General features: G+C 44.4%; 1 protein-coding gene across 1 annotated transcript in view; it reads right to left on the bottom strand.

Moving 5' to 3' along the window:
• The window catches only part of WWC1 (WW and C2 domain containing 1), a 149,841-nt gene that overhangs the window by 48,585 nt on the left and 78,985 nt on the right, over positions 1-22,271 (bottom strand). Inside the window, exons 3-5 of the mRNA XM_059917651.1 lie at positions 16,705-16,908; positions 6,450-6,526; positions 4,868-4,947 (exon numbers count right to left, since the gene is read on the bottom strand). Of these exons, the coding sequence (XP_059773634.1) occupies positions 4,868-4,947; positions 6,450-6,526; positions 16,705-16,908 (361 nt within the window). The remainder of the gene's footprint in view (positions 1-4,867; positions 4,948-6,449; positions 6,527-16,704; positions 16,909-22,271) is intronic.

Here is a 22,271-nt window from a genome sequence, read left to right as displayed (position 1 = left end):
TACAAATGGCAAAATTCCATTCTTTTTCATGGCTGAGTAGTATTCCACTGTATACATATACCACATGTTCTTTATCCATTCATCTGTTGATGGACACTTAGGTTGCTTCCACACCTTAACAACTGTAAATAATGCTGCTATGAACATTGGGGTACATGTATCTTTTTGAATTAGTGTTTTTTGGATATATACCCAGGAGTGGAATTGCTGAGTCATTAGTTTTTTGAGAAATCTCCATACTGTTTTCTACAGTGGCTGCGCCAATTTACATTCCTACCAACCGTGTAGGAGGGGTTCCCTTTTCTCCACATCCTCACCAACATTTGTTATTTGTGTTCTTTTTGATGACAGCCATTCTGACAGATGTGAGGTAATAGCTCATTGTGGTCTTTGATTTGCATTTCCCGATGATTTGCAATGTTGAACATCTTTTCATGTCCTTTAATCTGGCTCTCTCAACCTCAGGATTCTTGGGGCTAGACTATTCTTTGTTGTCGGGCTGTCCTGCGCATTGTGGGATGTTCAGTAGCACCCCTGTTGTCTGCCCACTAGATGCTAGCAGCACCCTGACCTTGAGTTGTGACAACCAAAAACGTCTCCATACTTTACCGCATGTCTCTTGGGGGAGAGGAGCAAAATCATCCCTGGTGAGAACCACAGGGATGATTTTGCTTCTCTCATTAATGGCCACAGTGAAGGAAAGGTGAGAAGGATGCAGAACTCCCAGCCCTACCACTTAGCAGTGTGACCTTGGGCATGGCCCTCACGCACATGGGGCCTCAGCTTCCTCCTCTGAGAAAACCTGGATAATGTCATCTTGCCCGGCCCGTGTTCACGGAGCTGTGAGGAATGTCAAATGGGATAAGGATGGAACATCAGGTGGGGAACTAGGGAGTACCAGGCAAATGTGAGGAGTTAGAATACTTCCATCCTTGGGAGCTTACCAGCTCATCCAGGCCCTACACACAGGTTTGTTCTGATGGGGGACGATGGGAGTAAAAAAGCGAAGGGTTATGGTGTCGTTTTCTGAAGGTCAGACAAATCAGAGGTGGTGGGGAGCCCAGCCCTCTGGGGAAGGAGGGCTGTGCTGTGGAAAAGGTTCTGAGGGCAGAGGGAAATTTTAACTGCTTCACCCTTTCATCAAAGGCTAGGGCCGAGGTTTCAGTTCCCGGGGAAGAAAAGGAAGTTTTACAGTCTAAGGGAACACCACAAACCCATTATTTCAGGATGAGAAACCACTCATAGGCATTCCTTTCTGGTTTCCTGCTAGAGGCCAAAGTGTCCTGGGCTAAAAATAACCCGAGTGGGGAATCACAGGTTTCCATCCTGGCCTCATTGTCAGGGCCTGTGAGCAGGGGAGTGGGTTGGTAGCGGGTGGGGGGAAGATGCGATCTCAGCTCGGCCCTCCCCCTCCCTTCCGTTATTTCAGCCTCCTCCGTGCAGGGAAGACAAAGCCCCAGTTATGTCTTCCCACTAAAAATAGCCTGTCTGTTCCTTTCGAGGACTTGGGCCTGGGCAAGCCTGCCCGGTCGGCTAAGACTGGTCTCAGATTTAGTTTGAAAAATTAGTCTACAGGGAGCTTTCCCAGCAGAGCCGAGTGTCTGGGACCGGAGGTGGCCCTGCCCCACATGGGAAAGAAAGGGGTGCAGGGGAGACGCGGTTTGCTTGAACAGGGCTGGGGGCTCTGGGGAACGGTCTGTGCCCGGCTGTCCTCTGCCAGCTGGGGGAGGGTGGCTTTGAATCCTCAGGAAGGGACAGACGCGGTCTGTCTGCCGGGCCTCAGGCACCTTCTACCTGATGGCTCTCAGCGGCCTTAGCAACCCAGGCTCTGGAATTTGGCTCCAGACAGTAGCTGGGAGAGGGAACACTCTTAGGACTGGGGAGCGGGGGAGGAGAACAAAGGGTTACCATTATGCACTCAGTGAATGAATCTTTTTTTTTTTTTTTTAAGGGAAAGAAAAGTTGCGTGGTTGGTGGGAAGGAGAGGGTGTGTTTTAGGATTTCCAAATTACACAGCTGTCCTTTCTCGCAGCACTTGAGAGATTCACACACCCGGCAGCCACAGAGACGCAAGGCGAAGGCTCTGACGGCGGCCGACTCCTCTTGGTCTTGTCCAGACAATTCTCACCTGGGCAGGGTGGCTCTGGGGACATGGAGAAAGATGCTGTCCTGCCCTCCTCCCACGGGGCTGGTGGGCCTAGACTTCCCTATTTATGAGGGCTCAGGGCAGCTGACAGGGCCAAATCCCAAGCTTTGGGCTTGATTTTTCTTTTCAGCCTCTTCTACGAGGTATGCTTCAATCCTCAGCAACCTTTTTGCTTTTTAAAACTGGGTTTGCTGACCATGAAGTGAACAAAGGGATGAGTTTCAGCTTCCCCCAGGTTCTGAAAAGAGAGGAGGCCACGAAGTGACTGGGTCATCCCCCACTAGACACTGAAAAGGATCCCAGGTGAGAGGGTAAGGGGCCTGAAGTTTTCTAGGTCTGGGGAGGGGGTTATCTGGGATGATACCAGGAAGGGAGGTATTAGGGACACGAGCTTCAAAATCCAAGAGTCCCGGCTTCCAAAGCAAGCTCTGACGCTCACGAGCTAGGGGGTCTCGTGGGTCTATTTTCAGCCCCATCAGTGAGGCAGAATAAAAACTGCTCTTAAAGGGAGTAGAGACGATGAAACGAGGAGACCGGTACACAAGCACATACCGAGCGCGGCCTCGAGCCCAGGGAGGACACAGAGTTCATCTGAGTTCCTCCCCGAGCGCAAGCAGGCAACTAGCTACAGGTCACCACCCCATTCCGCTCACTGGGCTCTCCCCACGTGCCAGGCACAGTCACGCGCTCGATGTGGATTTTCCAATTCAATGTTTACAATAACTTATTTTTCAGATAAAGAAACAGGAGCTCAAGGGGGTTAAGCCACTTTTCCACGTTCCCAGGGAACTGAGATTTGAACCTAGGCCATCTGTCCCTTGCGGCGACATCCCTAACCCTCTCTGCCAAGGTGCCCATTAAAGCAGAAACCTTCTTCCACAGTGAACACGGGGCCGGCTTCCGGCCCAGGAGCGTGGGTAGCCAGAACAGCGATGCAGTCTTATCCGGGCCCCATATCAAACGGGCGGGCGAGGGAAGGGGAAAAAAAGGAGGCTTGTCTTAGGGGTTTCAGCGTCAGCTTACCAAGCAACAAGAATTTTCAATGCTGCTGCAGGGTGACAAAGTGGTAAAACAGGTTTGTGGTGGCTCAGAGGATAATGGGAAGTGTTCTAACCCGAAGCTCCAGAGGATGGCGGAGGGGGGAGGCGGGAGAGGAAAGGGAAGGGCACCTGCACTGAGAGTGAGTAGCCCTTAAACTATGTGCTCAGAACCTGCTCTACTACCAAGTGGAGGACTCATGAGGCTATTTGCTTTGCAGGAATGTTCTGAGGTCACAGTACTGCCCTCAACTGTCCTTGGCACCACTGGTGATTACGAAGAAGCATAAAGCACGGCCCCTCGTCCTAATGAGACTAGGACCCGGTTTGAGAGACGGGATTGGCATGTGTATATATACCTACCGAAATCACATATATCTATATAAACACAAAGCCATAATATAGAACACAAAAAGGTATTCTACACAATCTATAATCCAAAGCCATACTTCCTTCTACCCTGTGTTCTGGGATAGTTGTGATAACTCACCCGGGCGGGGGGGTTTGGGGAGTGGGGAGATGTGAATAAGAACCAACCGGCCCCTCGACTGGTGGTCACAGTTTGCTCGATTAATTGGACTTGGAGACAGACACCCAAAGGCTCGGGGCTGTGGCCATAGAGTGGTGAAGAGTGGACTGAGGTCCAGGGAATGAGGAAAAGGTACAGTCAGGGAGAGTGAAACAGCAAGTGTCTACAGAAGCTGCTGTCTGTACAGAGGTGGGCCTCTCTGGGAATCCAGGTCCCTTAGAACAGAGAAACCTACTGGCTGTCCTCCTTGGACCTTCCATGAGGGCTACCAGGCACCTCTGTAACGACCATCCCGTAAGCCCATCAGATGTACCGAACATGACTCAATGCACAAGTCTCGATGATCCCCGTGGTTAACAATGACAATAAGCTAACTCTTAGGAGCACTGACTATGTGCCCCATTATCCCCATCTATACAATGGAGTCAGCTAAAAGAGCATCGCTTATAGAGTTGTGATGAGGTCACCCGTGCAGAAACACTGAAAGTGCTCCCTGGCACAGAGTATCTGCTCAACAAATCTTAGCTAGTATAATCACGATAGTGACAATGAACACATCTTCTCTAAGGAAACAACAGAGCTATATCTTGCTTGGCTGCAAGTCAGCTTCTAGAAGTGAAAATTACATCTGGTCAAAGTTCTGGAAACCCCTGCAGTCACCCATAAAGCACAGCACGCACGGCACTCTTCTAATAATCCGTTTGTTGTGGCAGAGATCCTTGTTCCTTCTGGGGAGCTCACTAGCTGAAGTCGTTGCTCACTTTTAGGGGCCATGGAAAGAGGTGGTTTTGTCTGTGTGCGTATCAGATTCTCCCAGATCTACTGGAGGGGATGAGACTGGTGCACAGAAATGCCCAATGATGCTTGTTTCTATGACCGGCTGGCAAAACTCAACTGAATGGAACAGACTTTAACGGCTTCGGGAATTCAGAGGATGATGAGAACCGGGTGGTCTGAAATGATTCCCCTTTCCTCTTTCCAAACCTCAATGTTGGGTGACAGTAAATGCCAGTGGAATAGAACTGGAATCGAATGATTAGAGAGCCCCATTTCAAGGAGGATGGAAAGAGACTGAAGGGGAGGGGGACGGAGAAGGCAGGAGGGGAGCACGGGTTGGGGGCAATCCCCATGCCCCGCACTGCAGGGTGGACTTACTTCTTCAGTGTCTGAAAGCCATGCTCTTTGAACTGTAGCTCCTGTTGGAGGTGAACCATCTCTCTCTTCAGCTTGTTAACCTGGATGGCAGAAGACCACACACGGGGCTGGGTCAGAGGTTGGTATCAATCCAGAGTCCCCCACTGCCCCTGCATAATGACTCAGGTCAACATCCCTTGGGCTCCCCTCACTGACGTTGCCTGGGTCTCAGCAGCTGCCCATTCGGTTGGCACCCCAGTCCAGTTGTCCTGCAGGCCATTCCTAGCTGGCCCTTGCTCCAGAGAAACAGGAAGTGGACAAGAGCTGGCTACCCTCTCTCAAGCCACCTCACCTCTGTGAGCCTCCCCTTCCTATTCTGACAGATGAGGAGAATGGCAATTTCCTGGGTCGTGCATTACTTAAAGCAGGTACTGGATATGCTAGTGCATGGAGGTTAAGAGGCAACGTAGTAACTTTATAGGCAAGACATGGCCAGGGAGCCAGCTTCAGCCTGCAGGATTGCTTTGTTTGGCTTGCAGTGCTATTAAATTTTTTAAAATTAGTTGCTAATGATTAAATATTGAGATGTTTCATATACTTGGCCTAGATATACAGTTCTTTTCTAAAAATACTTGAAGATCTGCCAATGCGGAGCCTATATTCCAGCATGGCCATAAGAGCGTAGGGCTGAAATTCCACTACCCTCTTAGACAGGGCCCACCCCCTAGGCTACACAGTCCCCACTACTCCCTACTGCCTCACTGCCAGCCCCCGCCCCACTTTCATGTGTTCTTGCAGGTATCTGAATTTGTAGAACCTATGTGAAGGTGCACTAAACCAGTGTTCACAACACTGACTTCATCTTGAGCAAGTCATTTAACTGCTGGTCCTCAGTTTCCACATCAGTAAAGGGGGAATAAAAATATCTATCCCCCTAAGGTAATCAGGAAGTAATCAAATACAATACTGCAGAATAAGCAGTGGTTAGCAAGACAGCATCTTTTTTTTTTTAAGATCTTTTTGATGTGGACCATTTTTAAAGTCTTCATTGAATTTGTTACAATATTGCTTCTGTTTTATGTTTTCGGTTTTTCGGCCACGAGGCATGTGGGATCTTAGCTCCCCGACTAGGGATCAAACCCCGGCCACCTGCATTGGAAGGTGAAGTCTTAAACACTGGGCTGCCGGGGAAGTCCCAGTAAAATAGTACCTTACATTAAAAACTTTAAAGTAAGCCTTGAGTCCCTGTGACTTTGGGCAAGTTACTTAGTCCCCCCACAAGCCTCTGTCGGCTCATCTTCAAAATGCAGATATTGACAGTGGCTACTTCATGGGGCTGTCTCAAGGGCATGAAGTAGAACTCACGAAGCATTTAGGGCTACTCCTGGCATAGACTGATTGCTTGCGAAAGGGTGGCTGCTATTACCATTACTATTACAGAAACGATGGCTACTACTGCTACTATTGTCATTATTTAGAATCTTGTTAGTCAGCACTGGCTGCCACTGCCTGGTGGAAGCATCTACTCTGGTCTTGTGGGTGGGCTAGTAGCCTAAGGCTGCCTCAGTGACCCCCATCAATAGTATAAGCAAAGAGGACCTACCCGGGATTTTGCTGTGGCAATTTCAGCCTTCAGGATCTCAGGGTCATACTTAGAGCTGGATGACGAACCAGAGACCACTGCAAGGAAAAAGAAAAAAAAAATTTTCTACATAAGAAACACATTTTGGTCAAGTTGGCTTATTTGGCCATCTAGGTAAACCCAGAAAGGAATGACTATTAGTGAGCAACCTGAATGTCCAACAAAGGGGAATTTGTTAAATAAATATGGTACACATATAAAACAGGGACTATACAACTTAAGTAATTTAAAATGATGGTGCTGAAGGATACTGAACATTTGGGAAATGTCCAAAACTTATTGTTATATAAAAACAATAATTTACAAAAAACCACAAAGAAGGAATAAGTTAAATTTGTAAAATATACACAGTTAACAAATACACACACACACACATCTGGAAAAAGACCAGAGAGAAATATAGCAAAAAGATAATACTGCTATCTAGAGATTTGAATGATGAATAACATTCATTTTCATCTTTGTATTTTTCTGTCTTTGCTACATTTTCTAACACAAACATACAACTTTTAATCAAAAGAAATTACTAAAAATATTTATTGTACTTTACAATATTAATGTACATTTGAAAAGGAAAATAAACTACCTGTAACGCTATCACCCTAATACAATTACCTTCTCTCCAAGTTACCTTCCAATGTTTATCTACAGTTCTATCATGTACAGTCATACCTCAGAGATACTATGGGTTTGGTTCCAGACCACCATAATAAAGCGATTATCGCAATAAAGTGATTATTGCAATAAAGCGAGTCACACGAATTTTTTTGTTTCCCAGTGCCTAAAAGATGTATGTTTACACTATACTGCAGTCTATTAAGTGTACAATAGCATTATGCCTAAAAAAAGTACATATCTTAATTAAAAAATACTCTATTGCTAAAGAATGCTAACCATCATCTGACAACGCCAGGTTGCCACAAACCTTCAGTGTGTAAAAACCATAATCTGTGAAGTGTCAGTAAAATGAGGTATGCCTTTAGCTGTAATCTCACTGTGTTTTGAAAGTAGTATTTCTTTGTGTCTTGATAAAGGATTTTAAGGCTTAACAAAAATGGACTCAACAGAGTGATCCATTTAAAGTAAGGAAAATGAGACAAGGGACAATGAGTAAAGAAGCCAGTGGCATGAGATTAGGGCTCACTGCATACCATGAGGTCCCACTTCCTGACCCGTGGCCACAGACCTGGCTCTGAGCTTTCTACCTGCTGATGTGAAGAGGGAAATGGGCCCCATGTAAGAGTCACTGTGTCTTTAAGGTAAACACAGCCCCACTGTTCAGGAAAGGGACAGTCGTTCTTGGGAGACAGGCCAGAGAAGCAGTTTCTCCCAAGTCCTTAATCCCATAGTCTGAGCAATTTCATCACCTCCCCTTTCCACTTAACATCACCTGCTGGGACCTGGATTTTTCTGAGGCTAGAGAGGCTTATTTGGAGATTGCTAGCAATTTTCAGTGTCTGGAGGTAGAATGGACAGTCATGAAGGGGACGCTGCTCTGCTCTTTGGATTTGGTTACAATACTTGAGTGGACCTTTTGATTATGCATATGGAAAGTTAAAGTTAAAATGGAACACTGGGAAGTTGGGGAAACAAAATTGCCCTGCATAGTAACTGACAAGACATTCTGCACCATGGGTAGCATTGCGTCTCTGCTGAGTTTGCGATGATGGTGATGGTGATGATGATGACAGAGGCTAGGCTTTACCAGAAGAGATGAGTGGCAGGAACACCTGAACAGGGAGGACCTCGCAGACCTCGTCGTGAGCATGGAACAGGGAGTCCAGACACATGTTTTGTTTCCAGTTTGAAGCTTTCATTTTCTGCACTCTGGTCTTTGCCGGACTTGGGGATTTCAGGGGAGGGACCTAATTGGATACATAGCTGGAGGCACTGACTTAAGCAAATTCCCCAGATAGGCACTTTTGGAAAAATTTTAAGGTAATTAACAATCGTTACCCACCGATCGGTAGTGCAAACATGGTAAAAAGACAAGAAGAGTCATCAGTGAGGAAATAAGATGGGGATACATCTAAAAAGGGGGGTGCCCGTTCCGTGAGCACCCCGTCCCGCTCACCACCCTGCTCATCGGTGCTGCTGGATGGGTGGTCTACACTAGGGGGAAGTGTGGAGGCGAGTTGTTAGCAGCCTGGGAGAGCCTGTGAAGCATGGCAAGTCCTGACCCTAACAAGGAGAGGGTCGCCATGGGGATCAGCGCTGCCAGGGCTGATTGTGGAACGTGAGTGTGTTCCATGGGCACACTTAGAAACCCTCCAGGGAAGGGAACCCAAAAAAGAAGAGACTCTGCCAACTGGGCCACCAGGGGCTGGAATTATTACCCTCTGGAGAATCACTGTGAAATGCACTGCTTATACCCAAAGCTGCTGAAGTGGGATGTGGCCCGTTAGTTTTTAAATAAACTTTTTGTTGAAGTGAAAAATACATGCGAGAATGGAAAAGTACACAAATCATGTGTGCGGCTTGATGAATTTTCACAAAAGAAACACCCTCAAGTGACCAGCACCCCAGTCAAGAAAAAGGTCCTCAGCTTCCTTTCTGTGTCCATGTCCCCTCACTAACCCACAACAAAATAATTTTATATTCAAACAGGTGTGCCTTCAAGGTGACACCTTTTTATAGGTTTAATTTTTAGTTTTTATTCAAGTTATATATGAACAGGTTAACAGTATATATAAAATACTATATATTTTATACACCCAAGATTTGCTATAAAAAAAGAGCATTCCCCAATCCGCTTATCTCACTCATGAAAAAGGAACTGTTTCAATGGGTTCAGCCAGTTTCTTGGGGGTCCACCCGTGTGTGTCTGATAATATGCATGTTTCGCTGTTTCTTGATTTTTTCCAGTCTTAGGCATGATTTATTCACTTCTCTCTCTGGAGGATGGAGTGTTACCTTCACTCCCTTTCTCAGCCCCTACCCCACACAGGACACCCCTCCCAGCTCCTCATCAGATAACTTTGGCGAGAGCAACCTTCAGTGTTTGCATTACTTTTACACTGTAAACACTATTCAGGGCCGAGGCATATAGCCAACTTTGCCTACTTTTTCTTTCCAGCACATTTTTTGGGTTGTTTTTCCTAGAGTTAATAATTATCATTTTTATGCGTGCCTACTTTCCACAGATTTAACACTGATTCAACTTCACACATGGCCAGTTATCTAAATCTCCTCTCACAGAGTTCCTCTCTTGGGCTCTGTCTCGCAAGGCATGTGCCAGCTTCAGTGCACTCTCTCTGCACAGCTGGCATCCTGAGACCCCCCTCCTTGCCTCCTTCCCTCCTCCTTCCTAAATACCATGTTTCCCCCTCTGTGACTACCCCCTCATTTTGGTAGAATATCACTTCCAGGAGCTTCCTGAGAAAGGACCCATGAAGGAAATAAACTTTTGGAAAACCTGCACGTCGAAAAAGATCGTTATTCTAGCCAGCCCTTGATTCAAGGTAGTCTTGCTGGATATAGACTTCTCGGTCGGAAATGATTTTCCTTAAAAGTTTGAATGCGTTGCTCCATTGTCTTTTAGGTTTCTAGTGTTACTGGTGAGAAGTCTGGAGCTATTCTGAGTCCTGATCATTTTTGTGTGACCTGGTTTTCCTCTCCGAAAGCTTTTAGGATCTTGAATCGTTCCCAGTGTTTGAAGTTGCACAATGATATGTCTTTGGTGTGAGTTAACTTTTATCCATTGTGCTGGGTGCTCACTGAGCCCTTTCAATCTAAAAACTCTCCCTCTATCAGTTCTGGGAAATTTTTCTGCATTATGTCACTGATGCTTCTTCCCCTCTGTTTCTTCTGCTCTATCTGGAGCTTTTATTACTCAGATAGAGTTCTTGGCCTGATGCTCTTTTTTTCCATCTCATTTTATTTTTGTTCTGCTTTTTAGAAAACTTTCTGTTTTACCTTCCAGGCTTCCTGTGGATTTTTCATTTCTACTCTCATAGTTTAATTTCCTAAGGCTCTTTTGTGTTCTCTGAAGACTCCTTTTTTTTTTTTTTTTTAATAAAATGTAGCACCTGTTTTAGTTTCATGGTTGTGCAGCTTCTCTCGATGTTTTCTTCTCCACGCATATTCCCTGTTTCCTACAAGGGCTCCCTATCACCATGTGTGTGTTTTAATCTCTATTGTTCATGTCAGAGGCTTTCCATGGATGTCTGGAATCTCAGCTGTCTGCTCACACTTAAGACTGGGGGCCCAAAAAGCTGGCTGGAGTGGAGCTTGTTGATGATGGGTTACATGGTTGACTGCGGGTTATTTGGTACGTGATTTGGCTGGACTGTTTCATCTAGGAATCCTCACCGTCAGTGCCTTTACATCTTTTCTCTTCACATCTCTTTTCTCTGAAGAGAAGAGACTCCGATTCCCCACACTCTTCTACTGTCTAGCCTGGAGGGTAATAGCCTGGCACCCTTCTGGGAGTCAAGTGGTACAGGCGGGCTGGGGTCTCAATCCTCAAGTCCACGTTCACTTAATCACCGTGTTTTCAGTACGGTGCACCTCAAAAAAATAAACCTCCAATGTTTCCCCACATTGGGGATGGGCAGTGGCGTGCTTGCACTGATCTGGAAGGAGATCTGGTGGTCTGTGTCTCAGGAACAGCTCTCCTCCAATCTTCTTTCAGGCCCTCCTCACTTCACTTCCACACTGAGACAGCCACTCCCTCCAATTCCCGAGGCTTTTGCACATGCCCCAGGTAGACTAGAGGCCTGTTTTTTCCCTATCAGCCCATTTTCTCTTTTCTCCAGTCTATCAGACAGGCTGCCACCTGACCTTCCACTTTCCAGCCTCCATATTTTACTGCTGTTCTTTTTTCTCCAAGTCTCCCTGTCCTTGTACATGTATGCCATAAAAATCTCTTATCTGATATTTTCTTAGTTTCAGGAATGAGTGAAGGCACGTAGGTGGTTCAACTGGCATTTTTAGCTGCAAGACTCCCAGTGATTGATTTTTCAAATGGGAAACCAAGGCCCGGAGGAGGAAGGAGCATGGTGAGGTCCCAAAGAACCCAGCTCTCCCGAGTTCTCATCTTTCAGAGGATGGAAGGACCCCAGTATAGCCCCCAAACCTTAGAATTTGACTGGCTGACTTGGATTAAATTAAGAGAATTGGTTTTGAGGTCAGACACTCCTGGGTATAAAAGCTATTTCTGCCACTTTTTACCAGTGTGACCTTGGGGAAGATACTTTCCCTCTCTGGGCCTCAGTTTTCTTATTTGTAAAATGGGAACAACAATACCTTGCAAGATTGTGTGTGTGTGTGTGTGTGTGTGTGTGTGTGTGTAGCGAGGTTACTTTAAACATAAGTAGAGTGCCAGCATATTGCCCTGCAGAAATTTAATAGGTGTACATTAAATGTGAGTTCTCTTCTCCTTCCTCATGGAGCTAGAGATTGCACCAGAGATGACAACAAAGCCTCCAGCCCCAGGGCAGGGCCCCACCTGCAGCCAAAGCCCTACAGCAGCCAAGGCAAGGCGGCAAAACTCTCACAAGCCCCAGCAGATCATTTGAGTTAGAGGGAGGCATGTTACCTCACCGGTCTATCAACATGCTGGAGAGCTTGACTTGGAAGGCAAACCTGGCTTATAAAATCCAAAGAAAGTCATGAGGAGCCTTGGGTCATGCCTATTTCACTGGGATGCTTGGACTGGGCCATTCCTCACTGGTTTGCATCTTAGAACTAGTGATCTGAGATGACTCCTCCTTTAACATTCAAAATGATGATGTCTTGGGACTTCCCTGTAGGTCCAGTGGTTAAGACTACGAGCTTCGAATGTAGGAGGCACAGGTTCGATCCCTGGTCAGGGAACTAAGATCCCACATGCCGCGTGGTGAGGCCAAAAAGAAAAAAAAAAAGAAAAACCAAAATGATGGTGTTTTTGAACCTGATGGAGCACTTAGTAGTGTCAGAAGTCATATGATAGGACTGTATCAATTCCTACCACGAATCATGTATTTATTCTTATTGGTTCCAGGGATCAGTTAAAAATCTTTGTCATTTCAAATGCCAATGAATTAATAATATCAAATAAATATTGTCATTATTTATTGGGAGCTTAAGAATGTGACAAGTACTATTCCAAATACTTTGTATTTAACTAAATTAAGCCCCATAACAACTCAATGTGATACTATTATTACGTCAATTTTATAGATGAAGAATTTGAGGCAGAGAGAAGCTGCATCACTTGTGCAAAGTTACACAGCTAGGAAGTTACATATCCTGGATTTGAACCCCAGCAGTCCAGCTCCAGAGTCGACATTCTCAAAATGTATTTCCTGTCAAGAGAATATTTATTGAGCCATTAATATGTTCTAAGGGAATTGTGCTAAGTGGTTTATCTAGACCAGTGGTTTTCGGCTGGGGGCAATTTTGCCCCCCTAGGGCAGTGTCTGGAGACGTTTTTGGTGATCACAACTCTGGGTGGAGAATGTTACAGGCATCTAGTGGGTAGAGAGACCAGGAATGCTGTTAAACATCCCACAACACCCAGGACAGCCCCCACTAGGAACACTTCATTCCTGTCACTTGACTCTTTTTTCCCGACCTTACCTTTATACTTTGGAAACCTTCTATCTACAGGAAATTTGAAAGCATAATATAATGAATACTGATGGATCCTTCACTTAGATTCACCAATGTTTAACATTTCCCCACATATATTCTGTCTATCCCTCCCTCCACTCCAGTTCTTTCTCTCAGTAGGATGCCTGGTTCATAGCAAGCCCTCAAAGAATGATTACTGGAAAATGGTGGCGAAAGACGAAAACCTATCCCATATTCAAAACCATCAATGTATCATTGATCTGCTCATTTAAGACTGACACCATAATTTTTTCATTTTTTTCCCCCTGGACTTTTTTGGAATTAAGTTGCAGACATGATGCCACACACGTGTCTTAAAAACAGGACCTTCTCGGGACTTCCCTGATGGTCCAGTGGTAAAGGATCTGCCTTCCAATGCAGGGGACGCGGGTCCGATCCTTGGTTGGGGAACTAAGATCCCACATGCCGCAGGGTAACTAAGCCTGCATGCCACAACTACTGAGCTCACAGGCCTCAACTAGAGAGCCCGCGTGCCACAAACTACAGAGCCCACACACCCTGAAGCCCACGCACCACAACTAGAGAGTGAAAAAACCCGTGTGCCACAACTAGAGAGAAGCCCGTGTGCCGCAATGAAGACCCGACACGGCCAAGAAAAAAATACAGAAAATAAATAAATTAAATAAATAAATAAATAAATAAATAAATAACAGGACATTCTCCTACATAGCTACAACATCATTATGATAACTAAGAAAATTCTCCAATTGCCTGAGAATATCTTTTATGGCTGCTTTCCCCTCCACCCAGGGTCTAGTCAAGGGGCAAACACTTCACTGGGTTTATGCCGCCTTAGGTTTTTTTTTTTTTTTTAAGTCTAGAACAGTTTCCCCTCTTTTTGTTTTTTCACAGGATTTTTTTTTTTTTTGGAAGTGTCTAGGCCAATTAACTTGTAGGATATTGCACATTATGGATTTGTCTAGCTGTTTCTCCATGATTTGATTCAGAGTAAACATTTTTGTCAAGAATCCTCTGTTAAGCTTTTATTGCATCACACCAGAAAGCACATAATGTCAGTTTGCCTCATTATTGGTGATGCTAATTTAGCACCTCTGTAAGGTGGTGGCTGCAGCTCTCCTGTGTAAAAATACATTTTACCCCCCAAAATTAGTAAGTTATTTGTGGGGCAATACCTTGGGTCCATGTATACATCCTGACCTCCAAAACAGGAAGGTTTGTTTTTCTATACACTTGTCACTTTTTCAGACTGCAGGATTTTAGAAAGAAAAACATCCTCTACCTCTTTGAATCTGAGTTTCACGAGCAATATTAATATCTCCCTCCAGGGCTCTGGTAAGAATAATGCTATACACTGAACAGTGTTCCCCCCAAATTCATATGTCGAAGCCCTAACGCCTAATGTGATGGTATTTGGAGAAGGGGCCTTTGGGAGGTCATTAGGTTTAGATGAGGTCATGAGGGTGGGGCCCTCATGATGGGATTAGTGACCTTATAAGAAGAGACACCACGCAGCTTGCTGTTTCTCTTTCTCTCTCTGTGCCCCGTGAAGACACAGTGAGAAGTCAGGAAGAGGGGTCTCACCAGAACCCATCCATACTGACATCCTGACCTCAGACTTCCAGCCTCCAGAACTGTGGGAAAATAAATGTCTGTGTTGAAGCCACCCACTCTGTGGTATTTTGTTATGGCAGCCCCCAGCTGACTAAGATAGATTAAGTGCTAAAACCCTCATGATGATCTCTAGGACATTATTTGACCTAGAAACAGCTAATGAGTGTAATCCAGTTCTTTTCTATAATCTGAGATTGTTTTCTTTCTTGAATTGCCAAGGAAAGGGCGGGGCTAGGACAGTGAATAAACCACTTACAGTCCTCCTCCCAGACCAAACTTCTCAAAGACAGGGGGAGTGTTCGAGGACTCAGCCAAGCCACAGACACCCTGACACTGTGGCCTAATGCTGGCCCTTTGGCCCACAATGCAGGTGTTGTTGGGACAGACGGAACTTATATGTTTGCAACTTGGAACTTATATGTTTGCAACTCATCACCTCTCGCCAGCTGTAAGACCCTGGGCATGTTATTGGTCTTCTCGAAGCTGCAGATTCCTTATCTGTTACAGGAGGATATTAACTGTGCTTGCCTATAGAACTGTTATGAGAATTAACTGAAATAACATATTCAGACTGCAGGCTAGCATGTAGTAAGCACTCATTAAACATAAGAAAGTATTAGTTATTAAAAAGAGTGGTAGGGACTTCCCTGGTGGTCCAGTGGTAAAGAACCCGCCTTCCAACGCAGGGGACGCGGGTTCGATCCCTGGTCGGGGAACAAAGATCTCACATGCCACAGGGCAACTAAGCCGGTGTGCCACAACTACTGAGCTCACACGCCTCAACTAGAGAGCCCACATGCCGCAAACTACAGAGCCCTTGCGTTCTGGAGCCCGTGTGCCACAACTAGAGAGAGAAAACCCGCACACCACAGCTAGAGAGAAGCCTGTGCACCACGATGAAAGATTCCGCATGCCTCAACAAAGATCCCACGTGCTGACGCAGCCAAAAAAATAAAAAATAAGATAAAATAAATATTATTAAAAAAATTTAAAATTTTTAAAAAGTTAAAAAAAAAGTGGTAAATAACCAAACAAAAACCCTCAACACATCAGAAAAGGTCAACGGGCTCCTTGAAAGCTACTGATCTGGCATTTCCCTATGTTGGGAATGAAGGACTGGGGACCCTGGCATGCCTCTTCTCCTCCTGCAGAAACCAGGGAGACAGGAAATCTCCTCCACTCGGAAATAGCGACAGCAGCGTATAAGCAGACGTACTGTGATCCGTGTTACGAACAAAATAAACAGAGAGCCATTACAGAGGTTAATGCTGGGGAAGGGAGTCTGTGGATGGGGATGTCAGAAGCAAACCTCTCAGAGGACATGACCTGAAGGAAGAGACTGGAAGGGTGAGAAGGAGCCAGCTGTGCAAACAGACCAATAGAAAAGCTTCCTAGGCAGGGGAGCAGCAATTACAAAAGCCCCAAAGTGGAAAGGTGCGGGGCAGGAGAGGGGAGCACGATGTACATATTCAGCGCATCTGGAGCCTAGTGAATGAGAGCCTGCAATGAGGTGGGAGTGGCCAGCAGGGGCCTGATCACGTGTGGCTGTGTGGGCTATGGAAAGAGCAATGGGACAAAATACACATAACATAAAACTTACCACTTTAACCATTTAAAAATATACAGCTCAGGGGCATTAAAGACATTCATACTGTTGTGCAGCCATCACCACCATCCATCTCCAGAACTTTTTCATCTTCCCAAACTGAAACTATCCATTAACCAAGAACTCCCCACTGCCCCCAGCCACTGAAGGGCTTTCAATAAGAAGACAGGTAATAAGTCTGGCATTTTGAGATGACAAATGAATGAACGGAAATGGAATGAAAATGGTAGATGAATCATTGTAAAGCACAAGTAGGAGCCGGAAAACAGTAGAGAGGGTGGTGGTTTGGACAAGGAGTGGAGATGAAAGAAAATAGGTAGATCTGAGAAACACTGAGAGGCAATAGAGGCAAGACTCAGTGTGGCCATTCCCTCCTCCCTGTAGTTGTGTTTGTGGGTGTCCTGGGGCAGGGGAGGTACTCACAGCTGACCTGGGAGCCCAGCTTGTGCTCCCAGACGGCATGCAGCTGCTGATACTCCTGCTGCGCGAGCTCCAAGCGCTGCTGCTTCACCTGGTAGATCTCCTTTTGTGCACTCAGGGCCTCCTGGGCCACCACCAGGTAATCCTTCAGCATGTGCTCCTGCTCCCGCCGCCATTGTACCCGGGGATCCTCAATCTGAGTGGTTTCTGGAACAGACCCCAGAGACCCTAGGTTAGCACCTCACAAATGTCTGTTGAGTTGGTGGCCTGTAGAATCTACTACCAGAAAACAAAAAGCATAATAAGTAGAAAAATCACAATAAATGTGAATGGGTTAAACTTACCTATTAAACAACAGAGACTCTTCCTTTGGATTAAGCAAACAAACACACACACACACAAACCAGGATCAGTTTACAAACCTGAAGTCAGTCTGTCTGGGAACAGCCAGAGGAAGGACCAGATATGAGTTCTAATCTAGACAGAGAGGCTCAACAACATTATAGACGCTTAAGGTCATTCATTTTGGCAAAGAGTAAAGGAAAGTGAAATAACTGATATTTCAGAGGATATGAAGAAATACTGTGTTGGAAATGTAAATTAGAACAGCCTTACTAGAAGGTTATCTGACCATGAAAATCAAGGGCCTTAAAACGTTAATACCCTTTGTTCAATAATTTCTCCTGTAGTAATTTATTATAAAAAGCAATAAATTCAGGCAAAAATGCATTTGTATAAAACCATAATAATCATCAAGCACTTATTTAATGTTTACTCTATGCCAAGCACTATTCTAATTACTTTATATCTATTTACTCCTCCAATCCTTACATTAACCCTATAGGGAAGATTCTTTTATTACCCCCGTTAAACAAAAGAGAAAACTGAGACATAAAGAGGTTAAATGACTTGCTCAAGGTCACACAGGAAATAACTGCTCAAATAAGTATGCTATATTTACATAATACACTAAAACAGCCATTAAAAATAATGTCTTCGAAAAAAATTTTAAAAAAACCAGAAAGGTGCTTATGATATAAAAGTGAGTAGAAGTACTGGGTGCAAAACTGCATAAATAATTTTGTATTTATCAAAATACATATGTACATTCTCAAAAAGATTAGGAGGAAACTTAGCAAATTATCAACAGCAGATATGTCTTCATGGTAGGATGCCTTTTCTTCGTTCTTTTTTATTTTTTAAAATTATGTGTACAATAAATATGTATAGTGATAACTTGGAAAAAAGTCAGAAGACAAAAAAATTTTTTAAAAAGGGTAGCTGGCAGCTGAGCAGATGTCAAAGAGGTCAAAACCATGTCCAAGAATCAATGCCCGTTGACTGTCAACTCCTCAGTCATTTCCCAGTTGGTGGGTGGGGTAAGGGGCGACTAACACACCAGAAATTGTATAATCACAGCCATATGGTGAATCCAGCCTGTAGATAGGTTTTGCTTAGCCCAAAGAACTTTATTAATTTTGAACTGATTACTGGTATGTAAAAACAAGGAGATTTATTAAAATCCTGATCTCTGGTTTTTCTTTTCTTTTTTTATTAATTAATTTATGGCTGTGCTGGGTCTTCGTTTCTGTGCGAGGGCTTTCTCTAGTTGCGGCGAGCGGGGGCCACTCTTCATCACAGTGCGCGGGCCTCTCACTGTCGCGGCGTCTCTTGTTGCGGAGCACAGGCTCCAGACACGCAGGCTCAGTAATTGTGGCTCACGGGCCCAGTTGCTCCGCGGCATGTGGGATCCTCCCAGACCAGGGCTCGAACCTGCGTCCCCTGCATTGGCAGGCAGACTCTCAACCACTGCGCCACCAGGGAAGCCCTCTGGTTTTTCTTGATCATTCAGAAGATCTGGCCACTGTGGGTCCACAATTTATCTGCTTCATTCATTTACGTCATGTGTGTGGCTCCTGAGGGCTTTGAGTTTGTACCTCCTTTTGCAGTCCCTTTAGCACTCAATCCTCCTGAATAGGCCCCAATGAGTATTTCCAATGAAAGAAAGAAGAGACGGGAAGAATAATCAAAGAGGTAGTAGCAGGGCCACGTTCTCATGCCTGCCAATAATCACTGTGTTACAATGGGCAGGCTGCTTGACCCCTCTGAGTCTACTTTTCTAATTATAAAAGAGGATAATGGGTCCTGCCTCACTGCTTCCCAGGAAGCTGTAGTGTACTTACACCCAGGTAAAGTAAACAAATGATGGTGAGAGTAAAGCCAAAACTATTCAATTCTTCAAGCTCTCCTCCTCCCTTTTTCTGGGAAAGAAAACAAGGTGTGAAGATGGCTGGCAGGAGCCACAAAATTGCTTCCCACAAAGAAAGTTTTGCAACTCTTCAACCAAGTAAGAGGGAGGAACACTTGTAAGAGAAGAAAAAAAGGGGCAGGAGAGAATTTACAAAGCTGGGCTGAAAGACTGTGGGGTCCCATTTCCCATCAGCAGATGTGGATTCCCTCAGGGTTAGGGACTCCTGGGTTCCCCTCAGGGGCCCCGCACTTCTGGCTGACACGGGCCACAGAAAAGAAAAGAAACATGGCCAGGGTGCAGATGTTTTTTAAAGTTTGTCATATTTTTAAAAATTTACATTTTTGGGAAAAATATTGAAAAATACAAAAAAAGAAAAATCTCACAATTCCACCATTGCAAATTCGTAAAGTAAGAAATGGGAGTTTAAATCTCTCCAATCCTACGTCCTAGAGGTAACTGCCGTTAGGAGTCTCACACACTAACAGATATTGCCCTCTGATTATATACAAACCTGTTTATACATACATATCTACACACACAAATTTATTTTTAATGTAAAGTGGCCCATGTCATGTATATTGGTCTGCAATTTGCTTTCATCTCCAAATGATATATCATGTTCATTTTCCCTTATAGGTACATAAAGATTTACCTCAATTTTTAATTTATCCTTTTTTTTTCATTTGTACCATTGCTTTTATTTATTCATTTATTTTTTACTTACCTAAATCATTTAAATGGTTGCATAGTATTCCATGGTATGGTACTAACATTTATTTATGATAGGGCTTTACTGGTCTCCCAGACCACTACCAGGAAACATCTGGATTGTTTTCAGTTCTTTTGCTACCACAACCAATGCTGTAGTGAGGATTCCTAAAAACATACTTCTATGAACATGTGCTATTATTAATTCTGTAGTGTAAAAAGAGGAATTCCTTAAAAGAGGAATTACTGGGTCAGTGGGTATACACATCTTAAATTTTAACAGGCACTACCAAATTATCTTCCCAAAGGTTGTACCAATTTTTATTCTCACAGACAGCCTTATGAGAGTGCCTTTTCCCCCAGACTCTCAGCAAAACTGCTTTAAAAAAAAAAAAAAAAAGGTTGGTACTTCATCCAGTACACTGGGTCCAGTCAGCATATTATAATTAGCTATGGAGCTTCAAAAAACAAAAATAAAAACAAAAGCCTGAATTCTGCCCCCAGAACACTTAACATCAGAGTTTCCAAGAGTAGGGCCCAGGCGTTGGCAGTTTTAAGCTTCGCAAGGTAACTGCTGTGCAGCCTATGTCCAAGAACCCCTGTTTGCACAGTAGAATCACTGGGGGAAATTTTTTAAATCCCGATGCTCAGATCCCACCCCTGGACAATTAAATCAGAATCTCTGGGGGTGGGAAGGAGGCAATGGTGACCCGCAAAGTTCCGCAAATAATTTCAACATATCACCGAAGGTTAGACTTGCTAAGAGGTGACAACACCGGTGGGCTGAGCAGTCACTGAAGATGGCAGGCAAGGCTGGCAGGTGCGATGCTGAGCTCCAGATAGAATCACCTGCCAGAGGACTGGCTGAAATGCTGGGTCCCTGACAAGTGCCCTGGGGCACCCCTGGATGGATCCTCCCCATGGTGCTCTGGGTTTAATCTGAGAGTGGCGCCCTCCCTTTGGAGGCCACGTTCCTTGGAGTATAAAAGTACGTGAGAGCCTTAATTGAAGGCTGGCTTGGCTACCATTTTTGGTGACCCAGGCTTTCTTCTGTAGCACAAACCAACACAGATAGATGGATGCACAGACAAACACAACACACAACCCCACACCAGAACACTGGTTTCAACCTGGTTGCATGTTGGAAATTACCCCCGAGATTTCCATTTAATTGGTCTGCAGTATTAAGTGGGCATCAATACCTTGTTTAAATCACCTTTATTAAGGCGTAATTTAAATACAATGAAGCACAATCATCTAAAGTGTAGACTTGGATATGTTCTGACAAACGCATACACCATAAACTACCACTTGTTTTCAATGTGTAAATGGTTCCTTTACCCTGCGGTCCTGTGTCAGTCACTTCCACCCACTTCCTCCCTCCGGTTCTGCCTTAGAACTTCATGACAATGGAATCAAGCAGTATGTGCTCTTTGGATCTCACCTCCTTCACTTGGCATAAGGCTTTTGAGACTCATTTAGGTTGTATCAGTCGTCCATTTTTTGTTATTGTGGAATAACAGTCTATTGCATGAATACAGCATAATTCACTTTTTGATAAACTTTTGGGTTGTTGTTTGAGATTATTATGAATAAGGCTGTAATGAACATGCGTGCACAAGTCTTTGCAATGTCTGCATTTCGCTTAGGTAAAACTATCTAGGGGTGGAATTGTTGGCTTGTATGTTAATTATATGTTGAATTTTATAAGAAACTAAAAAACTGTTTTCCAAAATGGTTGTTCTGATTTACATCCTCACTAGTAGTGAATTAGCGTTCCAGTTCCTCCACGTCCTCCCCAACCATTGGTACTGTCAATCTTTTTCATTTTAGTCATTACAGTGCGTGTATAGTGGTACCTCGTTGCAGATTTAATTCCTATTTCCCTAATGACTGATTATGTAAAGCATATTTTTATGTGTTTATTGGCCATTTGTATGTCTTCTTTAGTGAAGTGTCTATTTAAATCTTTTGCTCATACTTTTTATTGGGTGGTTGGGCTTCTTACTATTAAGGTGTAAGGGTTCTTTTTATTTCTTGATATGGATCTGCTGTCAGATATATGTATTGCAAATATTTTCTCCTTATCTGTAGCTTGCTTTTTCAGTTTCTTAATGGTCTTTTGAAGAGCAGAAGTTTTAATTCAATGAAACCCAATTATTATTACTTTTTTCTTGTATGCTTAGTGCTTTCTGTGCCTTGTCCAAAAAACCTTTGCCTACCCTAAAATCTTGCAGATTTTCTCCTTAGTCTCCTTCTCGAAGTTTTCTAGTCTTAGCTTTTATGTTGAGGTCTGTGGTCCGTTCTGAATTTATTTTTACATATGGTGTGAGGCGGGGGGAGAAGTGGAGATGTATTTTTTTCCATGTGGATACCAGTTGTACTAGCAACTCTTGAAAAGACTGTCCTTTGGGGGCAGCTCCCTAGGTGGTTGTAAGGAGCTGTGCTAACTGCTGTTCATCCTGAACTGGTCACACTCTGAGGGGTCCTCCCAAGCCCAGCCCCTTCTGCTGACACTCCACTTCCTTAAGTCCACCTCACCGGAATAGATAACTTTACACCTGGGCAGGTTCTTAGTGATGTTCTTGGCCAACTATTTTTGAGTTCTTGT

The sequence above is a fragment of the Balaenoptera ricei genome, chromosome 3 (assembly GCF_028023285.1).
Source record: "Balaenoptera ricei isolate mBalRic1 chromosome 3, mBalRic1.hap2, whole genome shotgun sequence".
NCBI classification, from domain to species: Eukaryota; Metazoa; Chordata; class Mammalia; order Artiodactyla; family Balaenopteridae; genus Balaenoptera; species Balaenoptera ricei.
The sequence above is the reverse complement of the archived record's forward strand: the minus strand, read 5'-3'. Positions and strand labels throughout refer to the sequence as shown.